Source organism: Brachionichthys hirsutus, chromosome 17, assembly GCF_040956055.1.
Source record: "Brachionichthys hirsutus isolate HB-005 chromosome 17, CSIRO-AGI_Bhir_v1, whole genome shotgun sequence".
NCBI classification, from domain to species: domain Eukaryota; kingdom Metazoa; phylum Chordata; class Actinopteri; order Lophiiformes; family Brachionichthyidae; genus Brachionichthys; species Brachionichthys hirsutus.
The window spans coordinates 4,513,701-4,536,937 of NC_090913.1; the positions used below are offsets into that span (position 1 = coordinate 4,513,701).

Genomic DNA, 23,237 nt, shown 5'->3' on the forward strand with positions numbered 1-23,237 from the left:
TATTTATATATATTTTTATAATTTCTTTTCAAATTGTCTCCAGTGCTTCCACATTCCCTCGTCCTTCACGTTCATTGTTACAATTGCACTTGCATTCGTGTAATCATTGTCAAAAATGTGCCACGTCTGGACTGGACTGCTCACACATGCAGCATTTTCACATTCTTCATCAAGATTTATAAAAAGAAGGCACTTTTTTCCTGCTCATTTAACAATGACGTATTTCAGCATAGGCACCTCTATCTGAAACGGACAATTCTGACATCAAATAAATGCAACAATAAACATATGAACGTCTCAACTTATGATAATGGAGTTGAGGAAATGATTGTGCATGGATTATGTTGAACTTAAAAACAGCTTGAAGAATGACACAAACATGAAAAATGACCTTCCGTTGCTTAAAATACCGATTTATTTGTGAATTTCACTAATTTAGCAATACATCTAAAATCAATTCCATTATATAACCATTTATATAGGATTTTCACAGGTCACAAAGTAGCTTGGCTCATCCTTGCATGCCAAGGCCTTCTTATTTCAAGCAGACAAAAAGTGACAAGAAGGGGATTCCTAAAGCAAGGCGCAAAGAGCCAGAAACAAAGGAGAAGAAAAGCATGTTCAGTTTAACTGGGTAGCAACGTATGGTCTTATTGAGAACCAAAAGCAAATAATAAAGGCTACTGCAATACACATGGATGAAAAAAAATGCTATCCAGAAGTGATGCCTGAATGACATAAAGATTGAGTGATAGAAATAGAAATAGAAGTGATAATGCACTCCTTTTTTCAAACACACTTCCCTACTCCATCTTCCAGTCGCGTGACTTTGGCTATTTGTCCTGAGCAAAAAGCTATAGTTTAGCACAGCTACAAGATGCGTCCTTAAAGCCTCCATCTCTCCAAATCCCTGTATACTTCACATTGCTAGCTGGGATACTCGTTAATCTGTCAAACTGCAGGGGGGGGGCATGCGGCAACCCATCACACTTTGGCTTTACAGAGTTCAACAGTGGGTCACGTGACTCGCTCAAGCACGAGGGACATGAGCGGACTTGCAGAGCTATCGAATGAAAATAAAAGGTTCACATTAGCTCCTTCTAATGTTCCAGATTCAGGAGGAAATAAAAGACAAATTAAGTGGGAATAAGTGTAGCAGCTGCAAATGTCGCTGCCGCAAGAAGGTTTTTGGGCGCCTGAGGGGTGTCCGTGCAGTCACTGGGGTTATTTTACAGCGGTCTGGCCAGGGCCTTGCCGCCTGAACAGGCAGACAAGAATTTCAATCATTGTCTCATAATTAAAAACAATGGATGAAAGAAAAAAAAACAACATGTACAGTATGGCTTAAAAAACAACACACAGCAATGAAAGATGTCGTTATACAATCCACAAGTCTCGTTTCAGCTTGATATCAGCACTGCATTGGCTGTGATTACATGTATAACATTATATATAATGGTTGAGTTGAAAAGACCAGCGTCAGAATATTCTTCCTTCAGCTCACTGGCTTGTCCCGACTGTCCTCCGACACCAAGTCTTTCTTTGCAACTTGCATAACGGTCGAGCAAAAACTTCACAATCTCCTTCACTGGAGAAAACGCCTGCAGCTAAAATAGGTGCACGACAATGAAATAAAAATTAAAAATACATAGATACAAATCTATAGTCGACATATCCAGTTTTCATATAGCTGTGTTATATAGTAAATGTACGTACTCTGAAGATTAGAATATAGTTTGAGCTATAGAATATAGCAAGCCGTATAAATTCATGTCTCTCAAAAAGAGAAAACATGCGTAGCATCTCTATTCTCTGTAAAAGTGTAGAAAACTGATTCCAATACCAAATTCGTATTCAGCCCCAACCCCCCAAAAAACCTATTAAAATCCACACAATTAAAAAGTAGACAAACAATTATTTGCTAAATTGCTTCTTATTTTCTTCCACTTAGTTTGGCAAAGCACATTGAGATGACGAAAAATGAAAATGTCGCTTAAGATCATGTGACACACCGCTTAGCCTTCATCCCCTCTGTGGGCGATGCTTGAAGAAGACGAGTGTGAGGGGCCCCGAGAGGAAGCCTTTCTCGCAGCAAGTAAATCAGAATGCTTTTGCTAAGACTAGTTTTCCAGTGCGACATTTAAATTTCATCCTAGTGTTGCAATACAATCCTTCGATAGAACTGCATTTTCAGAGTAAAATACTCAAGGTACTTTCAGGTTCTGCCTTCAGCCCAGAAAGCACCACAGAAGGGAGCCAGTTATTCAGGATTGAATTGGTCTCGGTGACGCTTTGCCGCTTCTCAGCTACCCTGCGACAAACTAATCCCCCAATTTGAGTCATGACCTGCAAACACAAAGTTTTGAAGAACAACGTTGACGTTCTGCAAATGGAGAGGTTGTGTTTTTTTTTATACGCAAATCAATCAACATGTGATTTGTTATCCTGCTGTTTGAACATAAACATTTGGTGAAATAATTCCAGTAAAATTACAAACAAAAAAGGGTATTACAGACAAATCAAGAATAAAAACAGACATTAAACAGAGCGGTGGCAGACACCGCTCTTTCTTCTTCTTCTTCCCAGATGGCCTTCCTGCCTGTCTACTCTTTGACCTCGGCCTTCTCTTTCTTTTTGTTCTTCTTCAGGAAAGATGGAGTACGGAACTTCTTCTTCTTCTTGGTATTGGGTGATTTGGAGGGCGAGCTCTCGGGTGACGGCGTCTCCTCGATCTTCTCGCCGGGGCGCACCGTCATCTCCACGCTCTCCACGCTGGTGGCCAGCTGGCTGATGCGCTGGGACAGGTCCTCCTCCCCATCAGCGTGGCTGCCCTTGCCGTTCATGAGGCCCATGTGATTCTCTGAGGGAGGGGCGAGTGCAACCGGTTAGGTTTAATCACTAAATTGAGCTGCAATAACTCATGTCCTGTATCTAGCTTCAGTCTTATTGCACAGGCATAAAAATCGTATCGTGTTCCCATAAAAGGCGCCCCAATAAAGGGAGCAAATGTCTTCCCGAAGTTGGTGAACTTTAAAATCACACCCAATAAACTGAAATTAAGAAAGCTGGATATTTTTAAAAGCATACAGGAATTAGGTCTTTCCTTGCTTCAAGAATGTTTGGATTTAATGGCCACCTCTGAAGTCCTGCGTGTACAATCCCAAATGTACAATCATTACGGCCCTTTCTGACAGATCACAGAATTAAGTCTCACATTTTACTGAAATGAAAGTGGAAAGCAGTTTCAATTTGCATTTTTCATGCGAGACATGTTAAATCTGTTTCTCCAGAAACAGACTAAATGGATGGAGAAACAGACTAAATACATAATGGAAAAAATGACGGGATCATTGCAATTGAAAATGGACCAGTTTAATCAAAGATGGGTTATAGTTAAAGAATACCTCAATCTATAAATGTCATTTTAATGATGTATATGTATAAGTTTTGGATTTATTTTCTGTTTTTGTCTTTCTTTATTATATGTGTCTTCTATTGCATTTATTTATTTATTTTTTCTCATTGGTAATACACTTTATTTTCTTATGTATATATATATATTGTTTTTGTTTATTATTTGCTTATTAATGTCTTGTCTCAGATGATGTTTTGTTCCGTTAAAAAATAAAACGTAAAAAAAAAAAAGACATGTTAAATCAAACAGTGCGAAGCAGTGAAGGTCATTCTGTGCAGGTGTATCTCTGAGTAAGTGTTACCTTCCTTACTTGGGGTGCTCCGCGGGGACTGGGAGAGAGACAGAGGCTGAGAGAGAGTCGAGCCATCATCGGAGGTTAGTTCGTGCTCGCCGTCTGCAGGGATGGTCGGGTGAGGAATGGATCAGAGGAATGCAAGGTGGCGAGTGGGATGAGGGGCAGATGGGGAGGTGGGAGTTGGGATGCAGTGTCAGAAGGGGGGGGGGGGGGGGGGGAGATAGCAGTAGCACGCAGTTTAGTGTGAGGCCATGCACAGCTGCTTTCACACAACATTCCCAAAATCATTGCCCAAGTGCAAAGAAAATAATTTATAAAAAGGGGTGAGAAATATTATCAGATAAACCTTTTTTTTTTAAGGATTTTGCTGACTGTATTATGTTGTCAAACAATTAAGTTTAAATTACAATTTGTGTCTGATTCAATAAATCATGTAAAATATTTTGCCGTTTTTAAAATTTACTTTCTGTCTCCTGGACACAAAGTTTACTGGCCGTCTTAACATTTGCATCCAAACCAGTTTAAAACATGGATTGGTCTGTATTAATGACATTCATGAGCACCTCGTCTACAGCATATAGAACATTATTGCATGATATGTTTCTATATTAATTAGTTGATATGAAACCAGTTTAAGCTTTTCACATCTCATGCACTTCAGTTGTATCAGTTTTTATATATAATACTTTAAATAAATAAACGTTACATGATTTTATGAAACCACGTACAGCATATGATACCACTAATCTATGGCTAAAACTGTGTGTGTGTGTGTGTGTGTGTGTGTGTGACAGAAGGTCTCCAGCTTGTGTCCAGATTGGTAACTGGGGATTCACGGGGCTGTGGAGGCAGCGTCATGGCAACAGGCTCCACTCATGTGGCGGCTGTGACGACCTGCTGTCTGCTCGTTCTGCCGTCTTAGTCACACTCGTAAGACGTAACACACAGACACACACTCTCACACACACACACACACAGTGACAATCCTACAAACATGCACATATTATGGGTGATGTGTGTAGAATCTGAAAATTTGAGCAGTTTGGAATCCGCTTTAGCCGTCAACTCCGATTCATTGGAAATGTCAGATGGCGTTTTTGGTCGACAACCTGAGCGGGCTTTCAGCAAGGCGTCATGGAAAGACTCGCTAAAAGGCCGATGCAGCAAAAGCTGCTCGACACGAGTTAAAAGGAGGCATTTCACAGTTAAGAGACTTCGCTTCCCGGTTGAATGATTTTTAGAGTCAATAGATTTTACTCTAAGTTAACAAAAGGGACACAAAGTCGTGCTGAATCACAGCGAATTCCTGAGGCTGATACCGAGAGCTGATTAAACAGGCATCAGATCATGTTGAATCAAACGCCTTCTTGCTTGGAAGGTTTGTGAGCGTTGTGGATTAGGGGCCGATTACATCATGGTTTTATTCCTCAATGACCTTTGTTGACCCTCAGAAATGCTTCTATAAAATTTCCAACACCCACTTTTCATTTGCAAGTTCACAGGAAGCTGGAGACGATCCCACAGACTGATTGCTGATCGATTTTGGTGGGATCGTCTGCTTTTACTGAAGAACAAGGAGGAACATTGAGTATATATCACTTTGTGTGTGTGTGTGTGTGTGCGTGTGCGTGTGCGTGTGTCGGTGTGTGTGTGCGTGTGTCTGTGTGTGTGCGTGTAATTATGTGCCAATGTGTTCAGTCCATATGCCTCTCAGCGTGACTGGGCTCTTGTCATGTTTGCAAGCTGAGTGTGAACCAGCTCCGTCCACCCAGCTTTGAACATTCATAAATGAAAGGACTGGTGTGTGACGTTGAAGTTATTTGTGTGTGTGTGTGTGTGTGTGTCTGGGAGTCGTACCACTGAGGCCCAGTCGCTTCCTCTCCACGTTCCTGCGGTACTCTTCCATGTCCTTCGCCGACAGCTCGGTGAAGGGGTTGGGAGGCAAGGGAGCCATCTGCTCCTCCTCCGTGGGCACGTACGGCTAAAGGAGGAGACAAGGAGATGGGCTTCGTTTGAGCAAGCTACCAAATGAAGGATTAAAGTCTGTTCTTTCGTCAGATCCGGAGTTATTGGCCGTTGAAGAGAGGCAGATTTCAATGTCGGGGTTGGCAGTGAATGTTTGGATTTCAGAAAACGTCTCTGGACGTGAACGGCACTCAAAGAGTTAAGATTCATGAAGAACACCAACAATTTGATGGAAGACAGAATTGTCTTATATTTAATGCAATGTTTGTTTTTTTAGATAGGCGCCAGCACGACCCGCGACCCGGTAACGGACAAAGCGGTTCGGAAGATGAATGAATGAATTTCCATCGTGTTCATACATTTCATATTTTCTCATTTCTCCTGTGTCACGAAGCAAATCTTCAAAATATGGTGAGAAAAGCTGATCTACTTGTCTTGAGACCGTAAGAATGCGCTCTCACCCTGTCGCCACCCCGAACAGCCACTCTGTCTGAGACGCACAATCATTCCCGACAACATAATTACAGCTGTGCATAACAAGATAAAAGCGTTGACCGTATCACACAGGGCTTCTGAGACCGCAGAATCCACACAGACACTGTGAACACATTCGTGTATGAAATCACATCAAAGTGCACAAAATGGTTCAAAAATGTACTTAAGAATTTGCACACATGCATGCAAAATGCAGATGTTCATATTGCTTTTGTGAAAATATGTCATACAAACACTCATGCTCACACAAAGGGAGAGTCTTTGACAGAGGCGGAAAAGCAAATGGTGAGAATGTATTTAATATTTGTGTTGATCTTAAAGCATAACACTTTAACACACACATACTGTGCATGCAATGTTTTCTGTTCTGGAAGGACAAAACAAATTAAAAAAATGTGTCGTATCAATCCGTCATGAAACAAAAGTCAAATCAAAACACTGCAAACAACAGCGATTAGAAAAAAAACGTATATTTACCCGAACTTTTATGTGCACCACATCCTTTAAAACAAAACCATCAGCATTAAAATCTCCGAAGCTGGTATTTAAAAAAACACATATTAATATTGTTGTTGTTGTTGTTATTCCCGCCGCTAAGTCGGAAGATACGTTATCAATGCCGTAGGTTTGGTTGTCTGTCTGTTAGCAAGATAACTAAAAATGTTCTGGACGGATCTTGATGAAATCTTCAGGAAATGTTGGGAATGTTACCAAGAACCGATGATTCAGCTTCGGTGGCGATCCAGAAGAGATCCTGGATTATGGATCAGTTTGGAATGTTCGTTAACATTGCAGTCAATGGAGCTTTAAAATGTGTTCCTCAATATCTCGGTTGATTATTGACCGATGTTTATGGAATTTAACACAGCCATGCGGAGCGGGGGCCTCTACCTCACCACCGAATTTCATCCGGATCGGCTCTGGACTGCGGATTCTGTCGCAATTTGGATTTTCCCATTTACTTATAATGGAGGCTTTTTCAAAAAATCACATCTTGTAAAATATGCATTCAATTCACTCACCAGAAATCAGTCATAAAGGGGTCCGATAAGAACTAGCATGCAAAATGTCTTCTGGATCTGATCCAGAATGAGGTCAGGAAAAAATATTAAACTTGAACTTTGAAAACTTCATTTTTGGAAAACTCTGATTCACTTTACTTTTCCTGGTTGGTGTATAAAGATACCAAGAACAATTTAGAACCTTTTGATGATGATCCAGATCATCATGTGGACGGTGTAAATCCAGTTAGGAGGGGAATGAGCTGCTTGGCGGAGGTCTGTGCTCTCTGCATTTTGCTCGTACAATCACATACTCCAGCTTCCAAATGAGTAAAATGTTGTCAGTCGTCTCCACCAAGTGGTGAAATGGTATAACTAAAAACACATCAGTGCAGCCGCACTTAAAGCTTCTTTGCAAAGCCTCCTTTCTTTATAAATTAATTTGATACATTTAAACATCCTTCAAGATGGTGCGCAGAGATCATGCAAATCAAATGGAAAGGGGAATTGGAGATATAAAAAAATGTACGGGGCACGCTCTTCTTTGTTTTGCTGTACCTGGGATTGTTTAATTTACACCTTCAGCATCCTTCCGAGTTTGTGGATTTTAGTGCAGTTGAGCTATTTCCAGCAAATTTGTATCAAACCGAAACCTGAGCAAATGAGCTCAACGAACTGTCTGTTTTATAAGCAAATAAATGTTGATTTTTATTTTTTTATGTGGTCCGAACACGAGAGTAAAGAAATCCTCACCTGTCGTGGAACATCAACTGGAATGCCTGCAAGGTGTTGCGAGCGCGGCCCTGACGTGGTCACATCGAGCCTGTTCTGCTCTCTGATCTGTAATTAGACAGACATTATGATGTCATCAGCAAGTAGAAAGATTGACTCTCGATGTGTTATTCTGAAATGCTAAACTCCACATTGCATTATCTGTATTGACTCCATGATTATATGGATATTCTTTGCTTCCTTAATCTTTTTCTCAGGATTTCTAAATTGTCTTAGAGCCACTTTATTTCCCCCAAAACAGAAATGAGCACAATCTGTCGGAATGAAACTTATTTTAGTTTTTTAATTTAATGATTCAATGGTTGAAATTTGAAATATTTATAGAAACTGGTGACAGACTTAAATGTTTTTATTCCACGTTCATTTCAAAGCAGCTAAAGGCTTCATTTGAACTGTTATGCACTCTGAACGGATGGCGCCTAAAACTTTACGTGGTACAAGTAGCTCTTCCGATCCGATTGAGAGGGAAGATTTGGCTCACTTTGTTTCTCTTCTGCAGCACCTCACTCGGGTCTGTGTTGAGTGGGACAAACTGATTAGGATCCTCGATGCGGATCGGGGTCCCCGTCTCCTCTGCCTTCATCCACTGTAGAAGAAAGACAAGTCGCTATGTGAGACTGAAACGGTCTTCTTAAATAATAATGGAGAAAAGATCCCGTTAGAGTTACCATCCTTTGGGACTTTAAAACAACACCTGATTTAGAGTGATCATTCTTTTGATTTGCGATTTCTCGCTTTGTATGCCAAATTAACATCACCGGAATCTTTCTCGATCTGTAACGTCAGCCAATGCAAGTGCATAAAAGAAAAATTGTAATTCTCTGTTGAGCCTGTAGATGTCAGTATAGTATCAGAGTTTAAAACGGCGCTTTGGTGCTTTACTCACATCACTATTCGCATTTGCACAGCATTTCTCAAAAACAACTAGTGCAAACTGCAAAACCTAAAAAGCATGTTGTGGCAGTTGGACTGATAGTTTTCATTCTGATCTGAGAACAGCACCAAAAAGCGACTGAGAAAAGCTGTAATCTGTAAACACAATCATCTGGTCATGCCTAAATCTATGACACGGTATTATTAATCCGATAAACAGAGGCCAACAAAACAAACACGTTAATACATTGCATTTTCAAAAGGATCGGAATTTCCGCTTCGTGCATCGATGAACGAGCGTAAAACCTTCTCACCGTGGTCGTCCGGCTGTTGCAGCGCTCCTCCCCGCCCTCCGTGCTGACCTTGGTGTAGCTGTTGGGGGAGTTGAGCCAGCGGGTCTTCTCCCTCTGCTGCCGCTGCTGCAGAAGCTTGAAGGGCAACTGGGCGGCGCCTCCGTCGGCGTCATCTTCGAGCATATACGCCGTCACCGTGGCAGGGATCTCCACGTCACTCTTGTGCCTTGGCTTCTCTCGCACGATCGGGTGCCTGTAGGCATGACCGGTCCTGTAGCCCTGCGTCAGCAAAACAGAAAGCGCACGTAAAAACGTGCTCTCCTTCGATTGCAATGATTTGGTTTGTTTAAGTTTACAATGAGGTAATGAAAGTCGACTTTCCCATCCACCATGGCGTTCTAATTACACAACCGAGTTTCATAAATGGCCTTAAATCACAGGGTTTACTTGTGTAGACTTGAAGTATTCTGGCTGAAATGGGAACAAGGAAAAACTGTTGTGCATTTCTAGAAGCAGAGAACAGAATAGATTTTTCTCTTGACCTTCTTCCTCTTATGCTCACCTTTGCTTTTCTCTTCCGTTTATCTGGACTGAATCCTAGATTCACTTGATCCTGATGTTTTTCAGACGCTATCCCGTGCTTTGCTTGACAGATTAGTTCCCTCCTTTTCCATTTGGACTTTTCCCCCACTGATCTCAGTTCCACTGTCAGCGCTGACCTCACATCAACCCGATTCCTTTTTACGAGTCGAGTCACAATGAGCTCGGCTGCCACGTTGTATTACTGCAAAAATCTTGTTTCATATCCTTAACATATTCAAAACAGGCAGTTCCTTTGTCCAGTGATTCTTCCTCGGGCTTTTACCAAACCCTGTGGCTTACGAGGTGCAGATCCTGCGTTTATGAGGTGTTAATAGAAGGCAGGAGAGACACAGATCAGCCGCTCGGAGTCTCGTTCACGGGGTGGCAGACAGGAAAGAGATTATTGGTAGAGCACAAACGCACCATGAAGAAGGGACTTGTGACCGTCGTGTCCAGTGCATGTCAGAAACCTCTCACATCGTAGTTTGTGGACTCACCAGGTTGTCCAGCATCCTCATTAGAGACTCAAACTCCAGCTCGCCGACCTTCCAATTGTACTGGCCGCCTACGTTTGGGGCATTCTTCGATGTCACATTGAACACAGCGGATTTGAACTTCTCCCGGTCCAGTATTATCAGGTTATCCACGCCGCCAGCGCATGAGACGGCGTTCACCTAAATTGCAGAGCGGGAGAGCCATGTGAGCCTCGACTGAGCTACGCAACACAAGACACACACGAGAGGCCTTCCTATCACCGAATAACTGACACGGAGCTTTAGTAGGGTGTAGCCTGAACAACATCAATGGACGACACATCAATAATTTACAATTCATAAGTTCCAGATGTGATGATGTGATTAGAATCCACATTGGCTCTAATTGAGTCATGGCTGACTGCCTGTTGGCTCCGTTCCTTTCAAGCAGCTGAATGCTTTAGTTGGGATGCATGCTACGAGTGTGTGCATGCTACGAGTGTGTTGCATGCTACGAGTGTGTGCATGCTACGAGTGTGTGCATGCTACGAGTGTGTTGCATGCTACGAGTGTGTGCATGCTACGAGTGTGTTGCATGCTACGAGTGTGTGCATGCTACGAGTGTGTTGCATGCTACGAGTGTGTGCATGCTACGAGTGTGATGCATGCTACGAGTGTGTTGCATGCTACGAGTGTGTGCATGCTACGAGTGTGTTGCATGCTACGAGTGTGTGCATGCTACGAGTGTGTGCATGCTACGAGTGTGTGCATGCTACGAGTGTGTGCATGCTACGATTGTGTGCATGCTACGAGTGTGATGCATGCTACGAGTGTGTGCATGCTACGAGTGTGTTGCATGCTACGAGTGTGTGCATGCTACGAGTGCGGTGCATGCTACGAGTGCGTTGCATGCTACGAGTGTGCTGCATGCCTACCTGGATTTCACAGGCAAACTGGGTATTGTAAATGTAGTGAAAGGCCTCTTCGATCGTCTCCCCGAGTGCGACCACGCCGTGATTCCTCAGCACCAAAACCTGGAAAGCGTTCGCACAGAAACAGTGAAAGTCGCACCGTAAAATACTTCTGCATCAACAAGCTGCTGGATGGCGACGCCCTGTCACTTGTCACCATAGCAACTGAACGGTGGAGGGAATTAACTTGAAGTCGCTGAATGTTTGCCAAATTGGATCATTTGAAAAGCAGCAGAGTCTACGACATTCTACATAAGGAAGAATAATAAGACTGGAAATAACGCAACCACCGCGAGCGTTTCACACGATGCGCCGAGGGGACTGTTGAAATACACCTCGCACTCATCATTCATCCATTTCTCTCTCTCTTGGCTGCGAGGAGAAGGAAAAGCAACAGTCATTCCTCAGGCATGTTAATGTATCAGGTCCACGCATTACAGAAATACCGTTTGTTTAAAGGTCCCATATTATGGAAAACTCACTTTTCCCATGTTTCTACACTATTATGGTGATTATCAAGCCCAAAACAGCTAAATAAATCATCCAGTCAATCCTTTGTAGTTTGGGTAGGTCTGTAATCACCTCCTGAAACACGTCTGGAAGAAATCGCGTGCACATGCGTGCGTTCGTCCCTGTGTCTGCGCTCTCTTCACCGTCATGGTGACGAGGAAGCTGAGCTGAAAGGCGAACTCTCCATTTACAGAACAATCTCCAGTCGGCTTTCCTACCTTTGCCGTCGGCCCCAGGGCCTTCTGCAGCTCTCTGCGCTCCTCCTGCTCGTCCAGGCTGCCCTGGTACTCGTAGTAGGCGATATCGCCCAGGATCAGTGACTCTTGTGAAATGGGCAGGATGCCACACCTCATAGATGACACCTGAATCAGGACCAGTTACAGAATAAAACCAGCACCCAATGAGGAAGACCGACAGTCATTGGTCGTGGGTTAAGGTTTGCCCGAGTGTCTCGTGAACCTACAGCAGCCAAGGCAGGAGTGTGTCCATGAACGATGCAGCGGATGTCTGGACGGATCGAGTAGATGGCCGCATGGGGGCTGAAACCGACAGGGTCGATCCTCAGGTTGGTCGAGCCCTGTTCAATGACATCGCCCACGATGTTCACCTTCACCTAGGGGGACAATATTACAGAAGGTCAGTGAATGCATCGCTCATTACAGACGCTGGTGGCTGCACAACTTCATCTTCTTTACCCCCAACCTTCGTCTGCTTCGTCTGCTGATGCAACGCTGCTTAACATATGCTGAACATGATTTAAAAAGGTGACCGCAGCGTTACAAACAGTTCTCCTGAGAATAGCGGGAATAGGGAGAGGCAGGGAGAAGCGAACCATGCCCAGATCAATGTACGGTAATAAAATACGCCTCGGGACTGCAGCACATGAAGAGACAGATTCATAACCCCTCCGCAACAACACGGAGCGTTTATCCAGCCAACATTAACGAGAAAAACATAAACACAAGTCAAATGAATAGGCATGATTACAGAGAGCACATTATCAATGATTCCGCCCCTCTTTCCAGCCCTCTCCTGGAAACGAATCCAAGCATTACCAGGAAACATAATGCAGTCAGGGAGCGGACACAGCATCCGTTACTATGAAAACGTCATTACCCGCCAGTCAGCAGTTATTAGATTACAGGACGGGACAGAGGAGTGATGGAGGGAGCGATAAACGTAGGGAGGAAGGAAGGAAGGAGTGGTATATTCACAGAAAAAGAGAATTGAAAAAAAAGGACAAAGCCTTAAAGGGAACATATTATGGGAAAATATTTTGAGTATTTTGGTGGTTTCGGGTCATTATCAACCCAAAACAACTAAATTAAACCATCCAGTAAATCCTGCGTAGTTCTGCAATCAAGTAGTATCTGGCAGCACTCAAACTATGCGTTGATCCTGCTGCCTTCTTAGATTTTTACTCTAAAAAACTCTCCATTAAACTATGTTTTCCTGGAGTTTGTACAAACATAAGAGCCAATTTTATGCTGTATATTAGTTACATGGTTTGATTTGATTTGATTAAATTAAACTAGAAAAGCACTCTGGGAGCACAGACCTCCGCCAAGCAGCTCATTCCCCTCCTAACTGGATTTTCACCGTCCACATTGCGATCTGGATCATCATCAACAGGTTCTAAATTGTTCTTGGTGTCTTTATACACCAACCATGAAACGTAAAACTGAATCAGAGTTTTTTAAAGACCTATACACACTATACACTGGTAAAATCCAGACGACAGTATCTGCAATCCAGATCTGATGAAATCCAGTGGTAAACTAGAGACCCTCATTTTACGTGACTGCTTCAAATTCCATAAACACAGACCTGATTCTGGATCAGATCCAGATTATATTTTGCAGGACAGTGCATATTGGACTCTTTCATGACTGTGATTTCCGGTGAGTCCCCACCCGGCATGACTTTGTCAAACCCCCATAGTTTCTCATGCATCTTACCAGGTTTGATGCAGACGCCTCAGCAAATGACAGTCCTCTGGGGATGATGAGAATGTGGTCTTGCTCTTTACTGACTCGACCCTAAGAAGGAAAAAAGCAAATGCTGCAGGATATGCTATATGGTAACGAGGGAGTGAGCTGTTCTCCTACTAAAGAATCGTACTGTAATGTAGGCGTTGCCAAAGTGGGCCCAGCTGAAAAGGTCCACCAGTCTGTAAAGGCCGGCCAGTTTACAGCGCGTCAACTTTTCGCCTTTCAGCATCGTGGTCAATTCCACTCCATATAGGTCATTGATGGGCGTGGCCGTCCCCAAACCTAAACCAATAGCATAATCAGGGTTAAATAGGCTAAGAGTATTACGTAAATAGTAGTATAATATATATATATATATATAGCCTGAGGCGATTCAGACAGTTCATAAAGTTGAACACAAGTTTGCTGCCAACGCCTTCTTAGACATCATTTTGAAGGAAGAGCGAAGCCAAACTGCTCTATTGCCTGTGACCCAGCATTCGTTGTGCATTCCAGCGCTGTGATTGGAAGCAGACTGCACATATGGACTCCTGGACAGAACTCACAAAGGATCAAGCCCCAGAGAAATATGCACATCTCTTCCGGAGTCTTTGATTGGCTTGTCTTGTGATATTCATGCTTTAAGCACAAAAAAATGTAATTTCTGAGAGGGGATTTCCTCTCTTCAAATACCAACAGTGTGTCTTGCTCTTTAGTGCAGCTGAATATGCAGCTGCTCCTTCTGCAAGGATGCCATGTTGTGGCACATTTTAATACACACGTGTTAAATGTTAATGTGCCGGCACTCACTCATTGGGGAGGTATTGCAGCCAGACGCTGAGCTGGCCATGAAGAAGTCAGCAATTTGTCTGAGGGCCAGCAAGCCAGTGGGGTTGTTCCCCTTTCGCTGCTGGTCCAGGATCAGACTCTCCAACTCCTCCTTGAAGGCCTGTAAGAGATCACGCAAGAGACAGAGCTGAGAGAACAAATAATGCGACGTTAAAACGACACAAAGTAGAAACTGAACCTCCATAAACGAACAGCAAACAGTGTATAAGCAACATTTTGTGCATAAACCTTTGATGCACAAATGTGCTAATGAATTGACTAAATGTATGAAATAACCAGGAAATGGACAGTTTTCCATCGTTCATACACTTAAAATGTTGTCTCTTCTATTTAACACAGAAATATGAGCATGTAAGTGAAAGAAAGCAACTCTGACTGTTGTTTGTTCAACACTGAAATCCGCCGCCACATTGCGGACCTCAGATTCCAATGCATCGACAGACAGCCTCTGCGATAGAAGCCCAGGTCTCTTTTTTTTTTGTTTACCGTCGATGCTCAAAAAAGTGTGGCTTTCCTTGCCTCCATTATTGCCGCTGTGAAATGTCTTCTTTTGATTTTTGGTGCCCGTCTCTCACAACTTTAATTCTCATCGCTGATCTCATTTTGATGCATCAAAGCGGACGTCCTTTTGTAGAGAAATGTTGGCCTGCTTCGTGCAGACTGCAGATTGTGGTTACTTGTCTGTCAATTGAGAATGATTCTGCTTCGCTGACATACGCTTGAGGGTAGGATTTTGCATATACACGGAACTTGTGCGTAGAGTAAGAATATGTCTACACATGTATTAGCAAATAAGGCCTATTGAGAACAGCAAGAAGAGTGGGAATAAATGTTAATCACAGATTAGACATTTCCCTCGGCTGTCAATCTGAATCACCCTTTAAGCATTCTATGAAGCCTGGTCAGGATAGGCTTCCTGACTGTGTGGGCAGTTTGCAGTCTGTGTGAGGATTGGCTGCTGGTGTGACTCAGAGAGAGAATGGGGGAGGGGCTAATCCTTATGCCCTACAATCAGCTGTTGAACCCACTGACAAAATTCAGTACATTTCCTTCCGCCAAGGAGGTTATGTTCTTGACGGTGTTTGTTTGTCAATCAGTTATAACAGTATTTGAGAGCGATCTGGATCCTAGTCTGGATACAAAACATCTGGATGATTCCAGATATAATGGAGGCTTTTTAAATAAATGTCAACATTGAAAACCCCATTTATGGATAAAAAATAAAATCAGTTAAAAGTACACATAAACTCAGATTCACTTCTACTTTTCATGGTTGGTGTATAAAGATATCAAGAACAATTTAGAACCTTTTGAAGATGATCCAGATCACCATGTGGACGGTGTAAATCCAGTTATGAGGGCAATGAGCTGCTTGGCGGAGGTCGATCCAACATGCACACCTGTCTGTTTTACGTTATATAGCGTATCGGAGTATCTTATCTTATCTTATTCTGTTCTTTACATCTAAATCAATCACCGTACAACAGTTCAAACAAAATCACAACAATGTTAAATGACACAACACTGCTGCAGGGGAGGAGAGCATGTAACACTAAACCTTTAACTCCTCATGATCTTAAGACAGTACCTTTATACTGTATTTTAAGACTTTTTTGAATTAATGGTTTATTTCAGTTACAATCAGCTGAGCTGTATGCATTCAGCTGGCAAAGCATTATACAAAACAAAAAGTGCTTATCTTATAAATAATCCCAATAGTTTTCGACAACATATATACTATTCAATATGTGGCTTCTAACTGAACGTATGATGTAAAATTACTCCCAAGTATTTAGTTTCATATACTCTTTCAATTTTGACTCCATTTGACGCGAGTATAAATGTGTGATTTTGGCTGTATCAGTGAATATTCTTGATAATAAGTAATGGGACCAAAGAAAGTGAGCAGTAAGTGTGGTGGCAGAATTTAACTTTAAAGTATTTGTCTTTACTTGTATGAATTATATTGGTGTCCTTTGACACAATTTAATGTTCCACGTTATCGTGCACAAAATGTTCTCTGAATTATTGTTTGCTAAACATTCCCTGTCTCCTCAACAAACCTTGAGGCCATGCTTTGTCTCTCATGGGACATAAATGTTTTGATCTTCGCCCTGACCTAACCTCTCCCTCACCCCTCATGCTGAGATCCACATGCCGACGCCTTTCATATAAATATTGTATGCAAACGTTGAATCTTTGCACACTCATGCAACCACTATGTGCTTCTCACGACATGTACCCGAGGCTGCTTTGATTAATTACAAATTTTGATGGGATGGAGGTCAATGCTTATAGGTGGCTGATCGATGGTGTCCTCTGTTCAGAGACATTCTCAACATTCTCCAGTATGTCATCATATCTCTTTGAGGTACTACTCTATGTAAGTACAAATTAATATTCTTCAGATAAGATCCTTTCTTCTACTTACGGGACTTTGTAAGATCTGTGTTACACGTTTCTTCTGCTCCAAAACATTGAAGTCCTGCCGAAGATCCGGTGACATGTTCCTGGCCCTCGCGTACTCTGGATTGTTGACTTCGGCCCGGTCAAAGTAGCACTCCTTAGTGCCTCTGCTGGGCGGAGGAGGCGTTGTTACCACCCCTTGATGGCTGCCCACACTCATGTTTGCTTCAACTCACTGGTTGGCTCAATGGCAAGTGCTCGGACACTCACCTGAGGAGAAGAGGACGAGAGAGAGACCGAAAAGTCAGTGCGCACGTCCTCTGTAGGGACGGTGGGGAACATTTCCTTTTTTATGTGTCTGTGTTTGCGCATTTCAGAGGAAGCCTGCTTAAAGAAAAGGGACCATCGAGTTCCAAAGTGTACCAATGGAAAAATACCCCAATGTGAGACAGGCTGCGCTCAAGATACTTATATTTGGGTCAACATACGTACCTGAGTCCGTGTTTTCTACCCTGAAAAAGGTGCAATCTAAGCATCCTTCTGTTGGACTATTGCAACAGGAAATATTAATTAATTAATTTTCCAACCACTTTTGTCCGTTATCGGGTCGCGGGCCAAGCTGGAGCCTATCCCAGCAGTCAATGGGCGAGAGGCGGGGCACACCCTGGACAAGCCGCCAGTTCATCGCAGACAGGAAATATTAAATAAGAATATTTAAAATAAAATGAGCAGCACCTCAAGCGCAAGGTCATGCCGCCTTTCTATTGGAGTAGAGAGGGCTCACTCTGTGCCACAGCGTCACTCCAGATGTAATAAACAGTAATAAAAGTATCCATATATATATGAGTCCTGATCGGGAGGTAATGTCCGATTCCGATCGAGTCTGCAAGCACGTGATCGGGCCCGATTTCGGATCGCGTGATTGGATCCCTAGTTTGAGCACCATTAATCTGCAGCAGATAGGCGAGGCAGGCTGTGTTTATACAAGGCCACTAGATTGCAACCGCAGCCCAAGGCAGGGTGGCCGCAACCGCTCGCTCCAATCCCAGCAGCTCCTCCCTCCCTCGCCAACAAGTTCAGCCGCTTCATCATTGGGAATGTTGTCCAAATAGTCTATATGTTTTATATTATTGTTTATTTTATTTAGTTATTATTACTCATTATTACAATTACGTTTTTGGTTTGTTATATAATGTGGTTAGATATGGAGACTTTTGTTTTTAACGACTGAGACAAAAATAAAAATGAATTACACCTTTAGATAAAAGATTTTAGTACGTTTTTTTTTAAACTATACATAAATCTGCCCCAAATCTTTGCATCTATGGAGTAATCGCAAGGGCTTTTTTGAAATGCTCCTCTTAGACAGGGTGTTTGACTGTACTTATACTGTAATACATGCTACTGTCTGACTGTACTCGTACTTCTCTAACATTCTATCTAATAAATATATTCATCATCATCACTTCTCATTGACTGGAAAAAACCTTAGTGTGCCTGCTTGAAGTTGCCGACATTAAAAATACACACACCTCCGGTTTGGGTCGTGTTTCGACCCCGAAGGCAACAATACCAGGAAAGAACCAGTAACGTTGGCTAATTATAACCATACGCACTGTAAACGATACGGTCACTGCACATGTGCACAAGCAAATCTGCATTCAAGTGACATGCAATGTTGACTCTGTGAGTGCAACTCACAAACACACACAGATAAGTAGGCGTGTCTCAGAACGGCTGCATGAAAGGGCGAAACTTACCGCGTGATCTTAATATTTTGCATCTTACAGGTTTCCCAGCTGCATTACTGTGAGATTTTACGATGCTATTTTGCACTGAAACCACTGACATGACAGGAGTTGGGATTTTGTTTTTGTCTGTAACTGACACATGGTTGCAGCTAGTTGTATTCTGGGTTGCTGGATTTTTGTGCAACGCTATTTCAGAGTACCATCTGGTTCATGTGCAGCACTTAATGCAGGTCAAACTTCATCTAAATGACTGACTCGTGTATGAGTCATAGTCAAGAAAAGAAAGCTGGACAATTCTCCCTGCAATGACCTTAAAATACAAAGTTATGTCTTCCCTCATTGTTCCAGCCTCTGTTGTTGCGCACCCGAGAGATAACAGACAGATAATCTTAACCGGAGCTCAAACTCACTGTGCTGTAAAGTGTGTGCATAGTGCATGCATGCATGCCAGGGCCCCAAGCAAGCACGCCAACGTGGGGTTCCCCTAAAAGTCTGACGTTAGTTTGAGGGACAGGGATTGCTGGACTCGTTATTTGGGAGCAGGTGGACATGCATAAGCAAAAGAGGAATTCTTGTAAGAAAAAGGAATGTATTTAAAGAGCCATAATACATATAGTACATGCGGGACCAATGTCCAACTGAGCAACCGGGTGTGATGACACAAGAAAATAAAGAATTAAAGTAGAAGCCAGATGCAACCAACCTTGTATTTCCTGGTTTGTCAGCGAAAGGGAGAGAACAGACAGTAATATTCGTCTGAGGCGAAACGCATTGCTCCGTTTTCCTCTGTTGCTCCACCACTGAGTATCAGAGAGAAGCCCGGAAAGACCGAAGAGAAACAAAAAGTGGATGAATGAAAAAAAAGTCAGGGCCAAGCGGTGATCGAGAAACCAGTCGGTTCACTTGTCATCCACGTTTTCCCATATAAATGCTCTCGGGCGTAACTGCCTGCAGACAATGGATTCTCCCAGATTCCTGTGGGCTCTGCTTCTCGGTTGCCTTGGTATTCACAGGAAAGAAGTATCAACAGCTGTGTGTGTGTGTGTGTGTGTGTCGTATGTACGTGTGTATTGGCACTCTGCAAATGAGGGCGTGTGTTTGTGTGGCAAAGAAGCTAACGGGACCACGTGATGCAGCCTTAATCCCCCTCCCGCCCACTGGCTGGACGCGCACACACACACACACATACACTCACACGCAAATTCAGGCAAATACACACATGCAGACTTCTAGACCAATCAGAGTTTAGGTTGACACACGCTAATCATCCTTCCTTCTTGTCTGCACTCTCTTGCTCTCTTTCTACGTCCATGATTCACACTGCCTGCTGCCTCCTACCTCCTACCTCCTGCCTCCTGCCTCCTGCACTGAAGTTCAATGTTTATGAGTTTATGAGTCTGAGAGTGACATTAATAAAATGGCGAACCTGCGTAGCACAAGTAAAACCCTCCGGGTAAACGCAATCTGATTTTTAACATCTCAACGATCCGGCTCTACGATGAACCAAAATAATAATAATAATTCATGTAGCCAGAAGTCAGGGTGAGCAGCGGTAGTTCTATTTATTGTATTAGCTTAGCAAGGCTTAAGCCCAACGCAACTGTATATTTTAGGACACCATCAAAACAAAACATCACTCTCCTTAACAACTTTCCATCTTATTCATTGGTTTTGGGGAATGTTGCAACATCATTTTGTTGTGAAACTCCAGATGTGATGTGGACTAAAGGGAACTTTACCAAACGTTCCATCAGCTTGGGGATGAGTAACACGTTTTCACTCGGGAGTGGTGCTCTTTTCAAACCTTTGCATGAATTTAGTTAAAGCTAAATGTCAGGGGGCAAACCTGAATCTGCAGTTTGGAGAAGAAACATAATTCCGCATCATGTGTGTAAAAAAAATACAAAAAATGACAATAATAATCCAGCCAGCCAGCAATATGTCAACATCCTCTCAGCCAAATCACCATGAGTAATATTTTCTGGTTATTGAAGTAATACTTCAGCTCAACTGAAATAAAAGAATGTAGATATGTATGTGGTGTGCAAATGTGATGAGGAGTGAACTGTATGTAAATACCTGAATTTGACATTAACCTAAATAAATAATCACCTCTAGGTACGCGTCTAGTAGTATCCAGTACGGGCTACTTCCCGGCATAGCGTAAGAATCTGATATGTGAATTACACACCCTCTCCCTTAGTCAGGTTAATTTTTAACTGTCTTGTTAAAGCATGCCACTGGTTTGCTTCAGCATGCCACCGTCATAAAATGAAACTTCCATTGTGCAAACAGACAACAACTCAAACTCATTCGATGACGCTGAAAACCAGCCAAAAACATAAAACTAAAACTAAAACTAAACTAAACAAAAACTTTGAAAATCAAATCAAATTTTCTCTGCCGTAACATAAAGTAAAGGAAGTATATCTACTTTTGGCATTCAGGCAAAAGGAAGGCCAGAAGGAGTGTCTTTGTAGATCTAGAGAAAGCCCAGAGAGGAACTGAGGAAGTCTCATGCAGACGCTAAAAAGGCCGATCAATGTGATCAATCGTGTGTTTAGAAACTGTGTATGCTTATGCTTTTGTGTAAAATAGATGTGACAGAAATAAATAATAAGGTAGAGCAGCGGTCCCCAACCTCCAAATGCCTCACGGACCGGTGGTTGGGGGCCTCTGATGTAGAACATATAGAAAGCAGCGCTATTTTCCAAGTGTTTTCACATTACCGATAAAAACAGCTGAGGAACTTCAAGTGTTGAACCGCAGCTGATAAGAAAGCGGACCTCGGGGTGGTTTTGTAATAACATGAAGAAATGAAATACAGCATGTACTATTGATGAAGAGGCACATTGTATGAGGGGTCATGGTCCGTTCATGAGCCTTTTCCCCATTTCTAAACAGGCAGAAAAGATACAGAACTCCATTCAAACAAATCTAATTGTAAGGTTATGCACAATATATAATGACATTATTGAGCAATCACATTGTGCCTTTTGTCAAATGGATTTGTTAGCTGATTAACACAGAGCGCTGTGATCAAAGCGCTGAAGGGGTTTTTGCCAGACATCTGGTGTGTGTGTGGGTGTGTGTGTGTGTGTATGTGTGTGCGTTTGTAACTTATCCATTACACAATCAAGGAAACAGACGGATTCAATATGTCAAGGTCTGTTTCTGGATGAGATCATTACACACAAGGCAGAACTGTAGTTCATCACAAAAACACACACACACACACACACACACTGCATCGTGAATACAAGCAGGGGTCCAATCACACGGACACACACTCACACGAGTTTCCAAGGCAACTTCAAGCAAACACAGCGCAAATGGTGACCCCACCCCAGCAGAAAACAGGGAGGGAGCAAAAACAGACATAAAAGAAAGTGAGAGTGGAGATGAAGTCAAGAGTAAGGGACATAAAAAGTAGTTCTGTAGCTGCAAAAGCTTGACTTTTTGCATTATTCCAAGCAGACATTAAATACAAATGCATCAAACACAGCAGAAATGTTTGAATCCTTGGGTTAACCTGTATTTATATTGCAAAAATTATTCTCAATTCATAAGAAACTCACTTTAAAACAAGTTCCTACGAAGGCAAAGGCATTTTGAAACAAACACTGTTTTCCCACCAGTATCTCATATACAACCAGTGTGCACAAAAGGCTACTTCATTAACCATGGAGCTCCCAAAACAGAAGAGGAAACACTCCAATCAGCAATTAACATTCGGATTCTATCAACATAAAGGCTGCTTATGGAGTTTTATGAGTTCTCAAAGTCATTCACACATCTACGATGAAAAGATCACTGGCATTTGAATGTTTTGGGAATTGAAGAAACCTCTGACTGGAATTCCCCTTGTGCAAAACAGTCTGTAATTAATTCAATGCAATTCAGTGTTTGTGTTTAAACATTTAAATGACTGTGCTCCTCTGGATTTCTTTCTTTCTTGATCTGTAAAATTTGCTCTGATAGCTTTTTTCAAGACAGCAAAGTCCATGAACTTGCTAACTAATCACATTAATTTGCTATTACTCACCTTCATTCCTCTCTTTTCTAGAGCAGGCCTCCGCTTTTCTAAATTCTCCTCTACCTGCTCCCTGCTCTCACTGCAGACCACAGTGTGAATGCAAACATCAGTTCCTGTCTCACCTCGACCGTTAGTCTATCCATCACCATGGCAAACAAAAAGGGGCTCAGAGCTGATCCCTGGTGCACTCCCACCTCTGCACTAAACACTCCTCTCATTCCGACTGCACACATCACTGCTCCTTAACCTCAATCATGCAAAATGCCTCAAGCAATACCTGAGATTGAAATGAAGCCACTGTAAAATGATAATTCAAGGCTGAAAAACAAACAACATGACTAAAGAGCAACCATACCCAATGATGAATGGAGGCCCTTCATAGAAACGCAGACAATGCAACAGCCAGAAATAGAAAAATCTGCTCCTAATGGCTCCTTATCATTTCTCTGAAATAGCAGAGAGATACCACCCACAGCACTTGACTTTATCGCTCTGATTTTCCACTCATGGGCCAAGTTAGGTTTACAAGAAACGGTTGAACAATACAAATTCTAAATTTT

At 42.5% G+C, this 23,237-nt stretch overlaps 1 protein-coding gene across 1 annotated transcript in view; it reads right to left on the minus strand.

Moving 5' to 3' along the window:
• Nucleotides 1–2,603: 2,603 nt before the first annotated feature.
• Nucleotides 2,604–23,237, minus strand: part of LOC137906699 (gamma-adducin-like) — a 31,288-nt gene continuing 10,654 nt past the window's right edge. The window contains exons 2-15 of the mRNA XM_068750986.1: nucleotides 16,916–17,160; nucleotides 14,446–14,584; nucleotides 13,787–13,938; nucleotides 13,624–13,704; nucleotides 12,129–12,278; nucleotides 11,884–12,027; nucleotides 11,120–11,218; nucleotides 10,209–10,385; nucleotides 9,151–9,408; nucleotides 8,445–8,549; nucleotides 7,925–8,011; nucleotides 5,568–5,691; nucleotides 3,717–3,809; nucleotides 2,604–2,860 (exon numbers count right to left, since the gene is read on the minus strand). Coding sequence (XP_068607087.1) covers nucleotides 2,604–2,860; nucleotides 3,717–3,809; nucleotides 5,568–5,691; nucleotides 7,925–8,011; nucleotides 8,445–8,549; nucleotides 9,151–9,408; nucleotides 10,209–10,385; nucleotides 11,120–11,218; nucleotides 11,884–12,027; nucleotides 12,129–12,278; nucleotides 13,624–13,704; nucleotides 13,787–13,938; nucleotides 14,446–14,584; nucleotides 16,916–17,110 — 2,061 coding nt within the window. The 5' untranslated portion in view covers nucleotides 17,111–17,160. The remainder of the gene's footprint in view (nucleotides 2,861–3,716; nucleotides 3,810–5,567; nucleotides 5,692–7,924; nucleotides 8,012–8,444; nucleotides 8,550–9,150; nucleotides 9,409–10,208; nucleotides 10,386–11,119; nucleotides 11,219–11,883; nucleotides 12,028–12,128; nucleotides 12,279–13,623; nucleotides 13,705–13,786; nucleotides 13,939–14,445; nucleotides 14,585–16,915; nucleotides 17,161–23,237) is intronic.